The sequence below is a fragment of the Cynocephalus volans genome, chromosome 2, assembly GCF_027409185.1.
Source record: "Cynocephalus volans isolate mCynVol1 chromosome 2, mCynVol1.pri, whole genome shotgun sequence".
Taxonomy (NCBI): Eukaryota; Metazoa; Chordata; class Mammalia; order Dermoptera; family Cynocephalidae; genus Cynocephalus; species Cynocephalus volans.
In genome coordinates this window covers 13,045,349-13,064,448 of record NC_084461.1, presented here as the reverse complement: position 1 = coordinate 13,064,448, position 19,100 = coordinate 13,045,349, and the positions used below count along the sequence as shown (strand labels likewise).

At 37.9% G+C, this 19,100-nt stretch overlaps 1 protein-coding gene across 1 annotated transcript in view; it reads left to right on the top strand.

Annotated features, from left to right (window-relative positions):
* Positions 1–19,100, top strand: part of DNAH5 (dynein axonemal heavy chain 5) — a 222,492-nt gene that overhangs the window by 123,850 nt on the left and 79,542 nt on the right. Inside the window, exons 48-55 of the mRNA XM_063087541.1 lie at positions 2,880–3,002; positions 3,193–3,406; positions 4,688–4,911; positions 6,825–7,023; positions 9,611–9,783; positions 14,095–14,225; positions 17,439–17,592; positions 18,080–18,347. Of these exons, the coding sequence (XP_062943611.1) occupies positions 2,880–3,002; positions 3,193–3,406; positions 4,688–4,911; positions 6,825–7,023; positions 9,611–9,783; positions 14,095–14,225; positions 17,439–17,592; positions 18,080–18,347 (1,486 nt within the window). The remainder of the gene's footprint in view (positions 1–2,879; positions 3,003–3,192; positions 3,407–4,687; positions 4,912–6,824; positions 7,024–9,610; positions 9,784–14,094; positions 14,226–17,438; positions 17,593–18,079; positions 18,348–19,100) is intronic.

Here is a 19,100-nt window from a genome sequence, read left to right as displayed (position 1 = left end):
TGGATTTCTTATATTTATTTATGCATTGAATATTTCCTGATAAATATGTAGTACCAGACACCTTTCTAGACACTGAGAATGCAATGATGAGTAAGGCAGAAAAGGAGCCTGACCTTCTTACATTCTGTGGAAAGACAGACAACAATCAAAGAAGCGAATATACCTACTTGGTTTTATCAACTGGACTATGGTTCATACTTCCAGAACAATGGATGAGGTGGGAACACAGATCAAAGAGATAGGAAAGGATACGGGTGGAAGAATATTACAAAGGTTCTTCAGACTGGTTTCTTTGGGAGATAGGAAATTCTAGATAAAATCATAAACTATGCAATATACACATTGTATATGACTTATAAAGAAGTTTCCAGGATTGGCTGGAGGCAGAGAGGGCAATTTAAGAAGTAGTGACGTCAATCTCTGTGAGAAAAACAAATAGCTGAAGAAGGGCATAGGATTGTTCAGAGAGGAAGAGATACTTTAAAAAAGCAATGTTGAAATTGTAATAGAAAGAACTTAGCGATATTAGATGTGGAAATGTTTGGGTGAGACAAATAGGTAGGTGGTGCCAGTGTCTGCGTAGAGCATCTAGGAGGGGGTGAAGACTTTCTGGTGAGTAAGAGTCTATGTTTAGACATGTTGATTTTTGTGATGCTCTCAATCATCCAGGTGGGAAAGTCCACTTGGAGATACCACTCCAAGCATACAGTTTTCCAAACATCCCCAAATGGATAGATATGCGAGGATACTTCAAAAAGTTTGTGGAAAAATAGAACTGAAAGATAGTATGAATTTCCCGTGAACTTTTGCTTGGATAATGGAGTTGAACATGCAATTATTGTGTTTCAGGCCTTCGAGAGGTCTCGCCAAACTCCAAAATTTATTAAGTAACTATTGAATGGGCAGCAATTCTAAAAACAGAAAGAAGTCTCAACTTCCAGGCTTACAAGCTACTTAATTTTTCTCCCTCTTTTGTTTTTGTTTTTTGTCAACTTAGCTCTTTTATGACATATAACTTACTAGAAATTTCCTGTCATTTCAAAGAAATTAGGGTCATAATGAAAAGAAAGAAAGTACAGGTATGTGGGTATTACTCTGTATTATTCTAACTATCCTACCTATGCCTTTTTAGCTCTAAGAGGGCCCCCAAATGTAAATGGGCTGGGGAGTTCTCATTAATAGAAATAGGAACGTCTGGAAGGCTCTAGTTTGCTGTAGGGAGATGTCAGGAGATTATTAATTGGCATATGCTTTTAAATTCATTGAAAAGCAGAGTTAAATTTAGCCTAGTACATTAAACAGTTTGTTTTTATGTCAGGGGAATATGAAATTCTTTTTGCCATTTTCCTATTTCATGGGAGATTTGTTTTGTAATTGAATGAGTTGTGATATATTTATCTTCCTATTTAAAATTGGTGAAAAATTTTTACATCTCGTGTCATTATTCATTGAAATGTGAAGATTTCCAAGGACAAATGAACAGATTTTTGCTTATATCTTGGACACATTTTATGGTTGTGTCTTGGTTATAAAAGCCATTTTCAACTGGTTTGCTCTTTATCAAGAAATAATAATTTTTTTGGATAGGAGGAGGAGAATTTGTTTTAACTCAATATACCTCCATTTCCTCCTGTATTTGTACATCATCTTTAACAGGATTAAAAATTACGTGTCTGTAGATTCCTACAGTGGTAGTAGTGAAATGAGGTAGTTAAGATTTTGAGCTTCTAGAGTCTGAGAAGTTTGAAGCCCTTTCTCTTTTCTTTGCAATGCTAGACTCTGGTTACTCAGTACATACATTTTCAATGCAGATTGATTTCCAAACTACATTGCAGCACCACGGAAATGAGAATACCCGTCAAGAGTCTGGGGTCCTTCCCCCACATCCTTCCTACCCCTTCTAATGCCCCATCAGTTTGAATATTCTTTTCCATATTGCCAAGAAGGTTTTTATCGAGCACAGTGTGGACTCCTCCTGTGCCACCTGAGCTCAGAATGTAGAAATGAAATGAGAGAGGAGACACAGGTGGGATTCATTCCCCATTTTGTGCCAGGAGAAGAGAAGTGACTCAGAGTGATTGCATCTGCCCCAAAGAGTGGGTCTGGATTGTGTCAGGTTACAGCAGCTGTCGGCAGCCCTCTGCATGAAGAGGGCAGCCTCAGCCCGATGCAGGCTGTACAGTTAGCTTAGAGCACAGACCCAAGCTGCTTCTCACACAGTAGCCCTGTTTAACTTTATCTCTGGTTATAGGGAAACTTTTTGCAGGACTGGGGCCTTTGAATAATGGACTTATAGAGTCATCAAAATAGGCACAATGAGACAAAACTAAATCTTTAGAAATGGACAACAGAGTCTCCTCTCATTCAAAATTTACATTAATTAGAATTTTACTTACAGTCGTCCCCCCTTATCTGATTAGGACACATTCCAGGACCCCAGTGGATGCCTACACCTGCAGATAGTGCCAAACCCTATGTACACTATGTTTTTTCCTATACGCGCACACCTGTAATAAAGTTTAATTTATAAATTAGGCAGAGTAATAGATTAACACCAATAACTGATAATAAAATAGAACAACTATAACAATATACTGTAATAAAAGTCTGTGGTCTCTCCTTCACTCTCAAAGTATCTTAATAGTTTGATTGCAGTTGACTGCTGATAACTGAAACCATGGAAAGCAAACCAGATTTTCAAAGGTTGTGAAGGTTATGCAGGATAATTTATGTACTGTAGAACTTGTTTGCCAGAATTAAGGGGGGAATTTTGGCTCTTCTAAGTAATTCTTGTCAATTCAGAGGTTCCAAGTTTTTTTTTTTTTAAACAATTGACCATGTTTTAGGAGATATTTTCATAGATGTTTCTTGTTCAACAGAGGACAATAGAGAGCTACATGGATAAACGCATGGGTACAACATATGGCCCTCCTGCAGGAAAGAAGATGACTGTTTTTATTGATGATGTGAATATGCCAATAATCAATGAGTGGGGAGATCAGGTATATTGATCCTGTGCATTTTATTTCTTTAACTCAGCATTGATTTATTCTTTGATAAGTAAATACTTTCTACTTTTTAAAGATGCACTTCCTGAATTCCAATAACGTCCATTCTTTGGAAATATTCAAGGAGTTAGAGTCCGGGGATATGAAGGAGTGATGTTTTAATTCTTAAAGTTGTCTTCCGTAGGTTACTAATGAGATAGTACGACAGCTGATGGAACAGAATGGATTCTACAATCTCGAAAAGCCTGGGGAGTTCACCAGCATCGTGGACATCCAGCTGTTGGCAGCCATGATCCATCCTGGAGGTGGACGCAATGACATACCCCAGAGACTCAAGAGGCAGTTCTCTATATTTAACTGCACATTGCCCTCCGATGCTTCCATGGACAAGATCTTTGGTAAAATGAGTATCAGTGGGGAAAGGGGAGGGAAGAACACCTGTCCGTGTTCCTGTGAGGAAATATCCACCCAGAGGTCAACACAGAAAGACCACTGGGTGGCTCCTTAGTCTACAGCCTTCTTTACTCTCAAGTGGTGCATTTTGTTTCATATAGGGATTTATTGGAGCTGAGTACTGAATTGGATGCCTAGGTAGATCTTTTCTACCTATGCTTTTCTTTAATTGCTGCTAGCTTCTTAAGCAGGGAGGTTAAACATTAAATGAGCGTGGGGATGAGATTGTTTCCTCATAAATAAGATTATTTCCTCATTGACACACATAGTTGAGACCTAAATTGTTATATTCCATGTCAAAAGTTTATGTAGCTGATACTTTAACCAACCCATATCATGTTTTTGGTCAAATAAATATTGGTGCCTAGAGCAGAGATTTGCCACAGTATAATCTTTGGGATTGTAATAATTTATTGGTTGATGAAATATGTAGTATTTCATAGATAATTTAACTGAAGAACCACTATCCCAGCAAGTAACCATGTATGTTAACTGAGAAATTAAAATGCTTTTATGACTGATTTTGGAATTACTTTTTGCCTAAAAAGAGTGTAAAATTATGAACACATGCATGTTAGGTATCAATTTACAATTTCTGAAATTACTATTGAGAAGAAAACTCATTAGGATTACTCTAATTAATTTCTGGCAGACTAAAATGTCATCTAAGTGCCCCAGGCTAGTGAAGTATAGCAACAGCGGGCAAGGTTTGAAATCCAACTAACATTTGAATGATCCAAACTTGGGAAAAGTAAAATGGGTCAGAAAGAATGGATGTTATCATTCTATTCTTTATTGCCTGGAATATTTTACATAGACAATAAATGAAAAAAATTCTAATGCATGGAAAGGCAACAACAGAGTGGAGAAGACTTAGAGGACTTGAAAACCTTTTTCTTATCTTTTTATAAGGCAAATTTATTTATTTGTCATTGTTACCTATTTAATGATATTGAGTTGATAATTTTCAGTAGTATTTCTTAGATAATTTTCAGTAGTATTTCTTAATCAGCTATTCAGCATTTTGAATGATAACTTACTTTAACCTGTATCTATTTTTTTGGTATTCGAAAAAGCAGGAGAACATCAATTAATATAATTTTCTGTAATATGTGGTTATCTATTAACACGTATAATTACATTTGTTCAAACTCTATAGTGCTTTTCATTTTAATTTAGTTTATTTGAATGGCTGGTCAAAGTGATAGGATTTTCCCCCTTTTCAGGTGTGATTGGTGTGGGCTACTACTGTACCCAGAGGGGGTTCTCAGAGGAAGTGAGAGATTCAGTGATGAAACTGGTGCCCCTGACACGCCAACTATGGCAGATGACCAAGCTGAAAATGCTTCCTACCCCTGCAAAATTTCATTATGTGTTTAACCTTCGAGATCTTTCTAGGATCTGGCAGGGAATGCTAAACACTACTTCAGAGGTCATCAAGGATCCAGATGTAAGTGATACCCAAGAGAGAAAAACAAGCAACATTGCTATTAATGTTTTATTTTTATTAATTTAATTATTAAACTCCACCAAGAGTTTTAAGTTAACTGAATGTAGATGTCATCCATTGCTAAATATTTTTATTAATTTAATTTTTACTTGAATTATAAAAATATTTTGGGATGTTTCAGTATGGATATTCTTTTGCTTGCTGCTTTTCAACTAACGTAAGTAAGAAAAAAAGTAAATATGTCAGGAAACTTCAATTAAAAATTCTAATTAAGTTAGGTTTATGTTTAAGGAAATAGTGTACACAATTATTTTCTAATGACTAGAATAAAAGAAACAAATAATTTTATTTTTTCATCATAAGATGGAAAAATAGTGATGGTTAAATAATGGAAATAATCACTATTGATTTTATTATATAATAGTCTTCATATTTTAAACTTGACATTTTACTTAGAAAGCAATTGCCTTTATAAATAAACATTTACAATGAAAAGAAACTGTTTTGTTGTTCATCACCCATGATCTTTCCTGTCTATGTAACTAGATGAACTAAAAGAATTGTGTTTGTGGTAAATTGAAAAGAGGCAGCAGAGTAGAAAGTTTATTTAATAGAAAAACAAGCATTTGCTTGTACACTTGAACGTGACAGTTCCCAGTGTTATGAGAATTCCCTTCAAACTAAGAACGTTATGTAAAAATCCAGTATGTTTTTTTGTTTTTTCTTCCCAAAAGCATATGTTCTGTTCTCAGGCTAAGGTGGGATTGGCCTCTCTCTTTCAGCCCTTCTGGAGCTGAGGAGATAATTAAACAAATAAGTTTTAGGGGACTTTTCTACATAATCTCACAGAGACAATTGAAATATCAACAAAATTGTCATTGAGAACATCGAGTGTTGACTACCAAAAAAACCGGAGCTCTGCCCCAGATGCTTGCAAAATAGATAACCGTACTTGCTGACTCTTGAAGACTAAACATTTTGGGGAAAACTCACTGTCCTTATTACAGTGAATTGAGAGTCAATTTAGCAGCAGTGAACATTTTAACTTGATTTTTCCGTCGAAGTTATTGACAAATTAAAGGAATTATGAAATGCAGATTCTAAATATTACTCTTTATTTGAGTAGCCATTTTTAGTGCTTATATTAAATCAGCATGAACAATTGTAGCAACTGGAGTTATCATGAACTTTTGTCTTAACTGAATCATTGAATGTATTTTACCAAGTTCCTTTTATATTCTGGCAGCCAAATATCATTTTATCATGAGTAATACAATTACTTAAAAACCTTCTAACCTGCAAAATGTTACCAAGTTAAGAAATTTCCACCAGTCTTTCAGACTAAATAATGAGCTTAAACAAATATTTGTTATTTTTGCTATAGAAACAGGAGTATTGAGCAATCAATTCCCTAAACTTTCAGTTAACTTTGGGCCCTGGGTTATCTGGACTAGTTGATTGCTTGGTTCAGATAACCCAGATTTTTTGCCACAAATTTCTTTCACTTTGTATTACGTAAATGTACCTGTGTAATATCTCATTGTATACGTGACGGTGGTTCATACATTGTATTTTATTTTTGCTCTGGCCACATGAATGTAGATGTCATCCAAAAAGACTAATTTATCACAAATTTAAGACCTTTACATAGAATATTAGATTGTTGCTTGATCAGAAAATTTTTGTTGAGGTGTTTTTTTTTTTTTTAAAAAAATTGAAAGACTGCCAATGAATAAATTACACTTTCTATTTACGTGACCAATTATAAGTGAAGCTGAGCATATTTTCACCTGAACTTTTTTAAGTATTGCATCTTAAATCAGGAAGGATGATGCTCTGCAATGTTGTTAACTTGAGTTCCCAATTGCGGCATAGTAGGAATTAATAATGCATTTTAATTATGCTTTCATCAGGAACTGTTAAAATTGTGGAAGCATGAATGCAAACGTGTTATAGCTGATCGTTTTACAGTGTCTGATGACGTGATTTGGTTTGATAAAGCTTTAGTAAGTTTGGTAGAGGAAGAGTTTGGTGAAGAGAAAAAACTCTTGGTGGATTGTGGAATTGATGCTTATTTTGTGGACTTCTTGAGGGATGCACCGGAAGCTACAGGTAAATTATTGAAACGGAATTTGAAATTCCCCAAAAGGAGTTTCCAAAAGGGGGATCTGAAAATAAAATATTCGGTTTAGGGATGTTGAGTTTCTGTCTAGTTAACTTTAGTGAAACAAGCCTGGGGCATAATTGGTGCTCAGTAAATATAGAATGAGAGGATAAATGCATAATCATGGAGTTTAAAGATTAACTATTTTTATGCATTTCACACTTGAATATCAAGGTAGAGTAGGGAGGCAGGATCAAGTAGAAATAAGCACAGAGGATTTGTATTGTGTCAGATAGAGGAGATTTGACAAAGGGTGTACCAAACATTAGACGGGTGTCTCTGAACTTTCTTGAACCTTACTCTCCTTATTTATAAAAATGAAAATATTAATATATTCATCCTGGGTACTGTGGGAAATAAGTGAAATGATATCAGTAGAATGGCTTGGGCAGTCTGTGGCCCATAGTCACTACCACCTGAAAGGTAGCAAAAATAACGATAACTATTGTTATTCAAGTCATCCTGAATGTTGAAAATGAAAAGAAAAATTTCAAATAATATGACAGAGCCATTGAGTATAATTGGAAAGAGAATGGGTCATGTGGAGGCATGCTTTTGTGGTTATTGTTCTGTGAAAAGTTGAGATATATTAATTTTCTTACAAAAAAAGGCAGTGCTTCATTTTTTTTTTTTTCCATCAGAAATAACAGCTTAAGTAGAACATTTTTCTTTCATTTAATAACCTCTTCTAATAGTGAGGATGGATTTTAAGTTAATTTGCATATCTTAAAAGATATGTTAAAAACATATTTATATCTTCTAAGTGATTAGAAAAGACCTCCACTAGACTTGATAGCGATATGTGTGATCTATAAAAAGTTTCTAAGTGACAATTGCAAAAGGATGTTTATTGCTGGCTTTGCAGTTGGAGTGATCCTTCCACAGCAAGAAGCTGACACATCTTATTTTAAGTTAGGTCAAGCACACAAATAAGGGTAAGGGCATTTTACAAGGTCATTAGAATTTGTGCATTTTATTTCCTCTAATTCAAAATTAGAGGAAATCATAATCATTGGATTATGCTTTTCCTGGAACAAAGCTCAACTACTGCCTTTTTGGGGTGGGGAAGATCTAGAAGCAAAGGCATAGCATTTTGATTTCAAAGCACTTTTTCTCAAAGCTTGATGTGAGCTTTCAGAAAAGAGTTGTGACTACTGAAATTGATTGGTGAGAACTTTGCAAATAGGCCAATCATAATGATTATGATAAGCCAATTTCCCTGCTTTCTCATAAAAAGGTTAACATACTTTTTATATTAGGACAGGGTTAATTGACAATAATTATGTACTATAAGATTTGGAAGATCCACTCACTTTTCTAGAACCCAGAGAATTTCCAAGTTGTTATTGGTATATTTAATGAATGTGTCACTTTTTTTCCCTGTTACTAATGTTAACTGATAGTGAATGTATATATGCCTAATTTGGTTTTTTTTTTTCATTATGCTTTATAGTCAATATAGGAAAAGTGTTAAGCTGGTGTATTATGTGTTCCTAATTTTTAAAAACGATATTGATTTTCATACATCTTTTCCTAGTGAAATAATTTAATTATTTTCTATTTTTCCTCAACACTCCACCCTCATTCCCTGTATTAGTCCATTTCTGTTGTCTATAACAAAATACACGGAACTGGGTAATTTAGAAAGAAAACAAAACTTATTGCTTACAGTTTCTAAGGCTAGGAAGTCCAAAATCCAGGGAACACAGCTGGTGAAGGTCTTGGTGGTGGTGACAATGACGGCAGGGTATCGCATTGTGAAAATGGTAGAACAGAGAGAGCAGAGAGAGACAGACTCTCCTCTTCTTTTAAAGCCCTCAGAACCACACCCCTGACCACCATTTTTAACCCATTCACTACTGCATGCTCCTACAATCCAATCACCTTTTCAAAGCTCCACCTTTCAATTACCATAACAAGATTTCCTATCCTCTCAACAGTCACAGTGGGGACCAGTTTCTAATACATAGAACTTGGGGGACTCAATTCAAGCTTCAGTGAGTTTTGGGGAGACATAATTCAATCCACTACATTCCCTAAAACTCATTTCTGTTCTCACCACTAACCTAAAATTCCTGAATCATAAACATTTCTTGAGCAAATGCAATGACTTTTAAAAAATCTTATTAAAAAATTATGTAATTCTTTACCTCCCTTGTTAATTTTGATATTAGATAACTACTTTTTTCACTTTCATTCTGACCATTAAGCTAGTATCTCTGGAAGGATCGAGATATTGAAAAGCTGACAGTCAACTTGTGGGTTCAAATTAAATTCAATGAATACAGCATTATTTGAATTTGGCTCTTTGTAGATAGGAAAGAACTAAGACTGCATATGATCACAAAAATCCTAATGCTTCTACTATTGTTTGCTTCCTCCTTTTTTCTAAAAATGCATGATGTGGCATTTTGATGAAAATCAGTATTATTCAGTGTTAAATTATAGAGCTATGAGTGTATTAATCTAGGTTGAAGAAAGTAGTGAAGTCCAGCGATTTGAAGACACTTAATTCATTCCTCTTCCCCACCAAAGGTGAAACATCTGAGGAGGCTGATGTTGAAATGCCCAAAATTTATGAGCCCATTGAATCTTTTAATCACCTAAAAGAGCGTTTGAATATGTTCCTGCAGCTCTATAATGAGAACATCCGCGGCACTGGCATGGACATGGTGTTCTTCACAGACGCGATGGTTCACTTGGTCAAGGTACAGTAGCCACGTTGAGTAGCACCTTACCAAAGTGATAGACACTTGGCTTCACACCAACACCAGAACCCTCCCCCATTTTCACTTTCATCCCCTAGGAGAATCTTCAGTTTAAAAATAAACTCAGTGCTGTATTCCAATTTAATTTCTAAACAACATGTCATGCCTTCGAGGCTTAAAATAAGAGCATGTGTATTTCAAATGAGTGATGTGATAATTTTATTCAATGTTGCTGATATACAACTTCACGCTCAATGCTTTCACCACATAGGATGAATATGGTTGATCTCTGTGTTCAAAGCACAGGCAAAGTCTGCTTAGTTTTGTATCGTGCAGCGAATATCACAATAAAAAGTAATGCATAAAACTTGAGGACTGTAAATGAAATAAGCTGGACACAAAAGGACAAATACTGTATGATTCCATGCATACGAGGTCCCTAGAGTAGTGAAAATCATAGACAGAAAGTAGAATGGGAGTTGCCAGGGGCCGGGTGGAGTTGGTGTTTAATGGGTTCAGAGCTTCAGTTTTGCAAGATGAAAAGAGTTTTGGAGGTGGATAGTGATGATGGTTGCACAACAATGTGAATGTACTTAATGCTGTTGAACTGTACATTTAAACATAGTTACAGTGGTAAATTTCATGTTATGTACATTTTACCACAATTAAAAATAATAATTTAAAAACAGTGCATAGACAATGGACTTGGAGCAGGTGAAAATTCTGTTAGAATGAAATCCATCAGGAAAGCAGTTTCCATTCTACCTTGTTATATGAATCATTACAGTATTCATTTTTAAGAGAGTTTGTCAAAGGTCAAAAGTAAAACATAGCATTCTACTTGAAAACTTAAGTGACCTAATTTGTCTATAGTGCGAGATAATGCCACTTAAAATCTGTTGATATTCTCACTTTGTTGATATCCACCACTTTTTCCGACTACATCCTTTCAGTTAGAAAGAAGACAATTCGAGGCTGTCTTCCGTTACTTAGATTTAACCATGAGGAACAATCTCATAATTACAAATTGTTGAATAATTACTGGCTCTTAGAAATGAAGAGGGTTGAAGAGGTTATCTAGCCAACCCTTCCTCTGAAAATGGGGATTGCACACCTTGCTTTCTCCCTGCAAGAAGCTGAGGAGAACATTTCTGCAAGGCTGGAAGGAAGACAGGTCTGTTCTGGGGTTGGATCTCCCCAGCAGGAAGGCACTTAGCTTGCTAACTCTGTGAATGCTCAGAATCTGAGACACCTGTACTGAATTATAAGCCCAAATATTCCTCCAAACTTAAGTTTAAGGAACGTTTTGAAATTAGCTCCTAACTTACAGTTGATTAAGAGTTAACTAAGTGTTTCAGGAAGAATAGACATTCTGTCATTTGTAGTCATTAAAAGGAAGAAAAAAATGAATTTTTTCTCTCCTACCAGGCAGTAACCAAAGGCAACTTCATGACAAAGTGTCTATTGGAGACAAAATCTGATTGGCCTGGAATTTAATAACAACTCAAATTGAGGAGGAGGTTATTTATGTTAGTCTTATGTTCACGCAAGTTTGCTAGAACAGTCTTTTTTCCTGTGTTTTGGAGCATAGACAAGAGCCATAAACCTTTCTTTGCTTTGGCGGGGTGTGGGGGCCTAGGTGCCTCAGTGCAGGGTTCTTGCCAGTGTCTGCTGTCACTCTCAGCCTCTAGCCTCTCTGCTCTGGAATTGACCAAAGATTCTGTGACTGGAGTTTTTGAACTAAAATGCTACATTCCTCACCATGTTCTAGGCCAACCCTCTCTTCTACACTCTTGTTTTCTGTGCACCATATACCCAGACTCTGTGTCATGCAGCGTAAGCGTGATTTTGTGACCTAGTTATAGGACATCATAGAGGCTACTAGACAGAATTAGAGGTAAAAACTGCAGCCAAAAATGTGTGATATGAAACCCGGCATATTTCTTAGTTCCTTTCTTAATTAAAATAACGATTTTCTCTCAACACAGAGATGTCTTTGTGGCATCTCTTTTGGCTCTTTTGAGAATGTTCAAACTACGGAGTATGTGGTGTCATGATCTAGCGCCAGCCTACCACCCAGCCTCGTGGGTCATGCTCTGCTGGTATGTAATACAGACAGATGAACTGCTGATGGCTAAACACATCCTGATCCCTGAGCACCTCCCCAGTATGCATTCCCAGCCCGTACTGCATGTGTAGCGTTTACCTGTGTATATGTCTGTCTTTCCTACCAGACAGTAAACTCTGTGGGGCTAGCTCCCTATCCTAGTCACCACAATCTCTATAGGAGGAACTACTGCTGAGATGATCACACAGGAGACACTTAACAAATTGTCTGGAATTTAAGCAAGTCCCCAATATGGCCCTAAAAACCCTTTGCTGCCTCATCTCCTGCTGCTTCTGGACCCCATATTGCATTTCCTACCCTCATAAGGACATATCAGGCCTTTTGCTGACTCTGAGATTTTGTGTGTCCCATTCCTTCTTAAAATGTAACCCAACTCCTGCCCAGCACGCCACTTCCTTTGTATGGTGACTGTTTGGTCATCTTTAAAGTTCCAGATCCCGTTCCAGCTCCACACCTAAGACTTGCCTCCCCCAGGCAGTGGTGTCACCTTGGCCTGCCTTCCTCTGCTGTCATTCCTAACTCTGTGCCAGCATTCACCATGCATGTTACCCTGGTCTCTTTCCCCTCCTAGAGTGTGAGCATCTGCCAGGCAGCATGAACATTATTTTAAACACTTGGTAATGGGATTAAAAAATGAATATCTCTATGTTATAACCCATATGTAACAGGATAAAATAGCCCCATTTGAGGGTCTCACTTGACTGTTCTTCCACCTATAATCTGTTTTTTACTAAATTGTGATGTTTTTGAGTCTGTTTTTAAGGCCTTCTATTTGTTCATGTATCTGTTCATTTGTCAGATGTTTTGAGTGTTTACCATGTGCCAGAAACTGTGAATAGAACATTTTAGTATAAGACCTCAGCCCAGTTCCAGATAAAGATGTTGGGACGAACATTTCTTAATAGCTAATAAACTAAATTTATATAAACCCTGAGTATATTCACCCACATCAAACAAAGAAAATGATTAGGGCTGAGAAGTGGCAACCCAGGAAAGACACAGAAGGTTCTAGAGTAGCTCCTTACCTGCCACGTCTGTGCTTCTTGAAGTTGTACCGCGGACAGATGAAGAGACACGTACCACTCCCTCGACCCACCACAACTTTGGAGACAATCACATAGAGGGGATGGGCAGGAGGCTGGGACAACAGGGCTTCACATTAAATTGGAGGAGGTAATTCAAAACCCATAGGTATTCCCAACAGAAATAGAACATATTCCAGGTACTGGAGGGAATCCTGAGAAAAGATGTTTTAGAAAACCTTGGCGGAGTGCAGAGCCCTGGTGACCTTGGGAAGCTTCCCCAGCCACAGAGAAGTGACCCTGTCTCAGCCCCCACCCTGCCCTCTATAATTGTTTAAGAAAAGTGGGTGTCACAGTGATATCCCAGGCTCAAACTGCAGTTAGGAGGGAAAGAGAAAGAGTTATTATGCAGTATCATATAAAGACATCACATAAGGTGGGGCTGGAGGCCTGATGGTATAAACAGTTTATTCAACACTAATAAAGCCAAATAAACATGAGTTTTTTCCACAAGGGGAACTTGGAATGGTCTGGGGCTTCTGACCAGCACAGTGGCCTCCTGACTCACCTGTACTCACAGCCAGGCAGGTACCTCATGTATCACCGTCTTTGCCAAATAATAGGGTGATGTTTATGCTCATTTTCTTCTTTTAAAAAAAAATTTTTTTTCATCATCTACACCATATTTTGGGATTTTTCTTCCCTTCCGTTTAAGCTCTCTATCGCTTTTCAAATGTGGAGGACATTCTAATCAACTGCAGGCTCTGTATTCTAAGGATAGACATTGTTCTGAAACTTTTGTTCCATTTCCTATCATACTATGTTAGGTTGGGCAAACTAAAAGGAAACCTCAAAGTCCCCTTCATTTATCTCCTTTAAACCCCAGGGAAAGTCTGGGCTGTGTGCTGACTTCTCTGCACAGGCATCCTCCTAGTTCCTAAAGGAACACCCCACAGTGCCCACCCCACCCCATGCATCCCAGATACTGCTCTATTCCAGGAATGCCCTCATTCTGCCAACCAGTTTCTCTCTCCAGTCTGAGCTTGAGACACCTGTATCTTCCAAAATCATTATTTGACCTTATTCTTATATTGAATAAACAGGAAAAAATAGAATATTTACATTTTGAGAGATACATCCCTTTTTTATTCCATGTTATAGATCTCTCGAGTCATTCGTACTCCTCGGGGAAATGCCCTCCTGGTCGGGGTGGGCGGATCAGGAAAGCAGAGCCTGACACGGCTGGCTTCGTTCATTGCTGGCTACACTACTTTCCAGATCACTCTGTCAAGGTAATGAGCACTTACTTTAACCTAAAATGGATTTTGATAGAAGGTTCTTAGAAGCCACCTGAAGTTAAGAATGTATTTTTCTTCTACATAAAAAAATCATGATGGTTTTCCTCCTTGAATGTTGACTTATTATCTTGCCCTTTCAACCTCTGTCATAGACTGTGAAGATTTCACATTAATAATTTGCTTTTGAAACATTTCAGCCTCTTGTTTAGTGAAGAGCTGCCTCCCTGTTTTTATGTTACATGGGATATGTGTATTAGGTGTACACCTTTTGGTATGTTTCAGAAGAAATGGATCCCTACTCAGTGTTAATTCAGACTTCAAGGATGTTAATACAATGGAAAAATCGATGAAAATTTATATTTATTTACCCATTCACACATTTCAAAATACTTGTTGAACACTGACTATGTGTCAGGCACTGGCTAGGTGAGCAGGGTAGCTCTTAGCCTGTGTCATCATGGAGCTTGTGTAACTCAAGGGGCACAGACAACTGAGCAGCTCATCCAGTAAGGTGTGACTCGTAGGTCCTATCACAGGGAAATAAACTCAGAACAGCTCCTTTCGAAGCACGAGGGAGGGGCTCCTAACCTGGTCTAGGGGATGGTCAGAGAAGGCTTCTGGAGGAAGGGATGTTTAAACTGGAACCTGAATATGAGTAGGAATTAGAGAAGAGGAGTAGTAAAAAATGTTTCAGGCAGAAGGATCAGCACATGTGAAGTCACATTTGAGCCCTGGAAGAAATTAAATATGGTTGTGTGTGCTGGGAGAGGTGGCATGTGGGAAGGAATGAGAAGTAGAGGACTTCGAAGGTATGGTAAACACATGCGACTTCATCCTAGAGCAGTAGGAAACCATTGCTGAGTTAGCCCTAGGGAGGACATGTCAGATTTGAATGCACAGAAGGTAGATGGAAGGAACTAAATTGGAATAGTGATAACCCGTTTCAGAGGTCTGGGCAAGCTGTGATGGTATCACAAGTGGTAACGGTGAGCACAGAGAGATGGTGATGGAGATTCAAGAGGTCACTGGAAGTTGGGGCTTTTGGATGTGGTGCGTCCTGGTTTTTGCCTTGGAAGCTCGGTAGATGGTGCTGCTGCTTGTCCAGATCGGGAATCCTAGAAGAGCTGTCCTCAGATGTCTGTGTCCGTGCAGGGAGAAAACAGGGGCTTGCAAGTGAAAAGTGAATGTGAAGAGATGAGCAGGGCTGACTCAAAGCTGAAACAGAATTTCATGGTTAACCAAAATAAGGTTAGAAGCAGGAGGCCAGTTTGGGAAGTTTAGTTGGACTGAAAGTTATCTGAGGTTAATTTCTAGGTGTGGTAGCAGGAAGTCTTGCCTATTGGGCATTGAGGTGCTGAACGTGCCGCTGACCTGTCTCACTGAGGGAGGCCCGCAGACACCTGCTAGGACAAAGGCTGGAAGTCATTGAACACTGGGTTTGGAGATCCAAATATTCAAGCTGTTGTAACACTTTGTGTCTGGTCTGAATTACAGCTTCGTCTTGGAGAATAAATCCAAAGACTGCTGTTTTATTCAAGTACCAGGATAGAGAGAAATAATTCTAGTTACCTTGTATATAATTCTTCTAGTTTGTGGATAGAAGCTGAGCTAGATAAAAGATAACACACACAAGAAAGGATTGGACTCTGGAATTTTTGTTCCTAATATTTGTATAAAACCTCGTAGTAGTCTTCAAAGCACTTTTATATGCATGAACTAATTTGATCTTCAAAAGAATGGTGTGGGTTAGCAGGGAAGATAGCAATAGCCCATCTTGCAGCTGAAGCTCAGAGAGGCTATGACTTGGCTGACATCTCAGATCTAGACAGGAATTGGTTGTAGGATTCTGGGTTCTAGTCTGGTGTTGCTTCTACCACATTACAATGCCTCACTAAACATACCTCGATGACCCTCACTGTGATGCATTCGTTTCTCTGCATGTTCCATGAGGAATGATCCATTACTGATGGAAAGGAGGGAAAGGTGTTCCTTGCCTTCTCATAGCCTTCAGGACACTATCTTTCTCCCTAAGCCATTGCACAGCCCTGTGGAGAAAGCTGGGATGCAAGAGCCTCACATTTGGGAAGCACAACCGTTTGTTAGATGTCTCAGTTCATAGTTTTTGAGGCAGTGGACCCTTGAGATCCAGAGGACTGGGCTCAAGGTTTTCCCCATATCACATATCAAAAGAAGCTGGGTGAGATGTTTTCCTTTGTCTTTTTATTTTTTATTTTTTAAAGGAAGACTGTGTCTTAAAATACTTTTCTGATCTCTTGGCTCTCAATTCTCTAGACGTCTTCTACAAATGTTGATGCACAGTTGCGGTATTTCCAGTTCTAAACTTTAGGTTATAGACATTAAAAAAGGACAAAGTATAGAAATTAAATATTTAGTATTTAAAAAAAAATCAGATGGACGTTTGTTCATGGGCTCTGAATTCTGAGTTTAATGACACAAAATACAAATAATAATTTAGTAAGTCTGAGTCTCCATGACTGGAATATTTTTATTTTTACTTTTGGCAGTAATGGACTGCTCTGTATTGGGACCTCTCTAATATTTCTTGATTGTCGGTTGACTCCCACCTAAGGATTGCTTTTGATAGTGAAAGATTTAGAGTGAGAAATTTCCTAATGTTTCCAGCTGTTCTACTATAGTATACTGATAGCTCACTAACGCCAACTTTTTTTATGGAATCCAAAGGTGTGAAGGGAATAATAGTGTTGGGGGATGAGGATAGCACTGTTTATAACAGGGCATCTCTCTCACCCCATGTGACCAAAGCTTAGATTGATTTAGTTTAGCTTAATTTAATTTATGAGATGTCTTCTAAAATACCAGTTGCAGGTGGGTTCTTAGTAAATATTCTAATTTGACTATTCCATTATCATTGCCAATACAGGCTTTAAAAATGATACATGTACACATTCAAATAACATTTGGTCATGGTACAAATTATATTTTTGTCTCAGGTTGACTTTTCATTCTAGTTTTTTTGGTGTGTGTGTACAAACATTAATTGTAATGTTTTATGAAATGTGAAGTTTTAAAAGTCCATTAACCAGTAACACTTATGTACAGTACATACCAGTATGATGGAATAAGATCAGCATTTTTTGTAGTTAAATGGCATAAAGCATTGCTGTAAGTTTCTTTCCTTCCCACAAAAATGTTTTAGCTAATGATGCAATGAAAATATTTCTTTAGATCCTACAACACATCAAATCTGATGGAAGACCTGAAAGTTTTGTATAGAATGGCTGGTCAGCAAGGCAAAGGAATCTCTTTTATTTTCACAGACAATGAGATTAAAGACGAGTCATTTTTGGAATATATGAACAATGTTTTATCATCGGGCGAGGTAGGAGCTCGTTTAATTCATTTTTTTGTCTCTTCAGACTTCTTCCGACTTAGAGCTCTCCATATTTCCTTCTACTAGAGTCTTGAATAAGTGCTATTGGGGATCAGGTGATCAGTAAGAAGCATGGCTTTTTCTACTGGGTTTTTGAAGAACAAAACTCCCAATCAAAACGTGGAGCTAAGCATTTAAAATGTCACCAAATGCTCCCAGTGAAAAATGAAAAGCAGGGAAGGGAGGTTAGAAGGAAAAGCTGATTAGAACTTTGGTATATCCCTTTACCTCCCTTAAGGACTCTGACTTTGCTGTTAATAATAGAATCATTTGTGTATTTTAAAATGTGGTGTATTTCATCTTGAAAACTTTCGGTTAATTTTCTAAAGGTGAGTTTAAGACACAAATGGAGGGAAAGATGTGCCTATTGAGCTGCATAGTTTGATTTGCTTTCACACGCATGCACTGAATTTACATGCCTGTACTTCTTTTGAAGGTCTCCAACCTATTTGCTCGTGATGAAGTTGATGAAATCAATAGCGACCTGACACCAGCCATGAAAAAAGAGCACCCCAGGCGCCCCCCTACCGGTGAGAACCTGTGTGACTACTTCATGAGTCGCGTCCGACAGAACCTGCACGTTGTGCTCTGCTTTTCACCGGTGGGGGAGAAATTCCGAATCCGATCTTTGAAATTCCCCGCCCTTATTTCGGGATGCACTATTGACTGGTTCAGCCGATGGCCTAAGGATGCCTTAGTTGCTGGTGAGTGTGTTGGAAATATTTATGTCAGGGCTCCCAGTTTACAGTGTTTGTTTCTTTATTTAAAATTCTGTGCTGTTTGCTGCGAGGGTCGAGCCAACTCAGCTCCGTTTGTCCATCATTCGAGGATTTTTGCTACAAGATGGTGTTCTTTCTTATTTGGTGTCTAATTTTTCCCATAGTGTGGTTGTCAGCAAATGAGATCTTCAATCTGTATCCCCTTGGGTTAATTTTCAATGATTTTAATGTTTTCAGGGAAGCTTGAAGGCTTTGCCTCATTTGGATCCCCAGGTAAGTTCCAGGATGTCACAGGAAGGCACAGATTTTAATCTCCTGGATAGTGTTTGTGTTCTTTTCAAGTGGGTTTGTCATCCCAAGAGTAGTTAAAGCCATGTGTGTCTTGGATATTTCCTTTTTTTGCGGCTGCAGTGCTGGAAATCAAAGAGGAAGAACACTATGCAGCAATCCTCCGCTGGTTTCTGTCCTTGGTAAAGGACGTTAACCAGATGTTCGCTGCCGGAGCCTTTCTGCCTCTACTTCCTTCCACTCGTCCATCCCATGGAACAATAATGCTTCTCTAACTCTGGACGTGAAATGGGAACATAAAAGTAGCACAGGAGAGGATAGAGATTATACACTTAGTTTACTCTCTCCCCACCTCCAGCTTTTGGTGATAAATTATCTGTGGATATTTTAAAAGATGCAGATACTTAGGTCTCATCCCTGACCTACTGTATTGGAACCTCAGGGGAACCC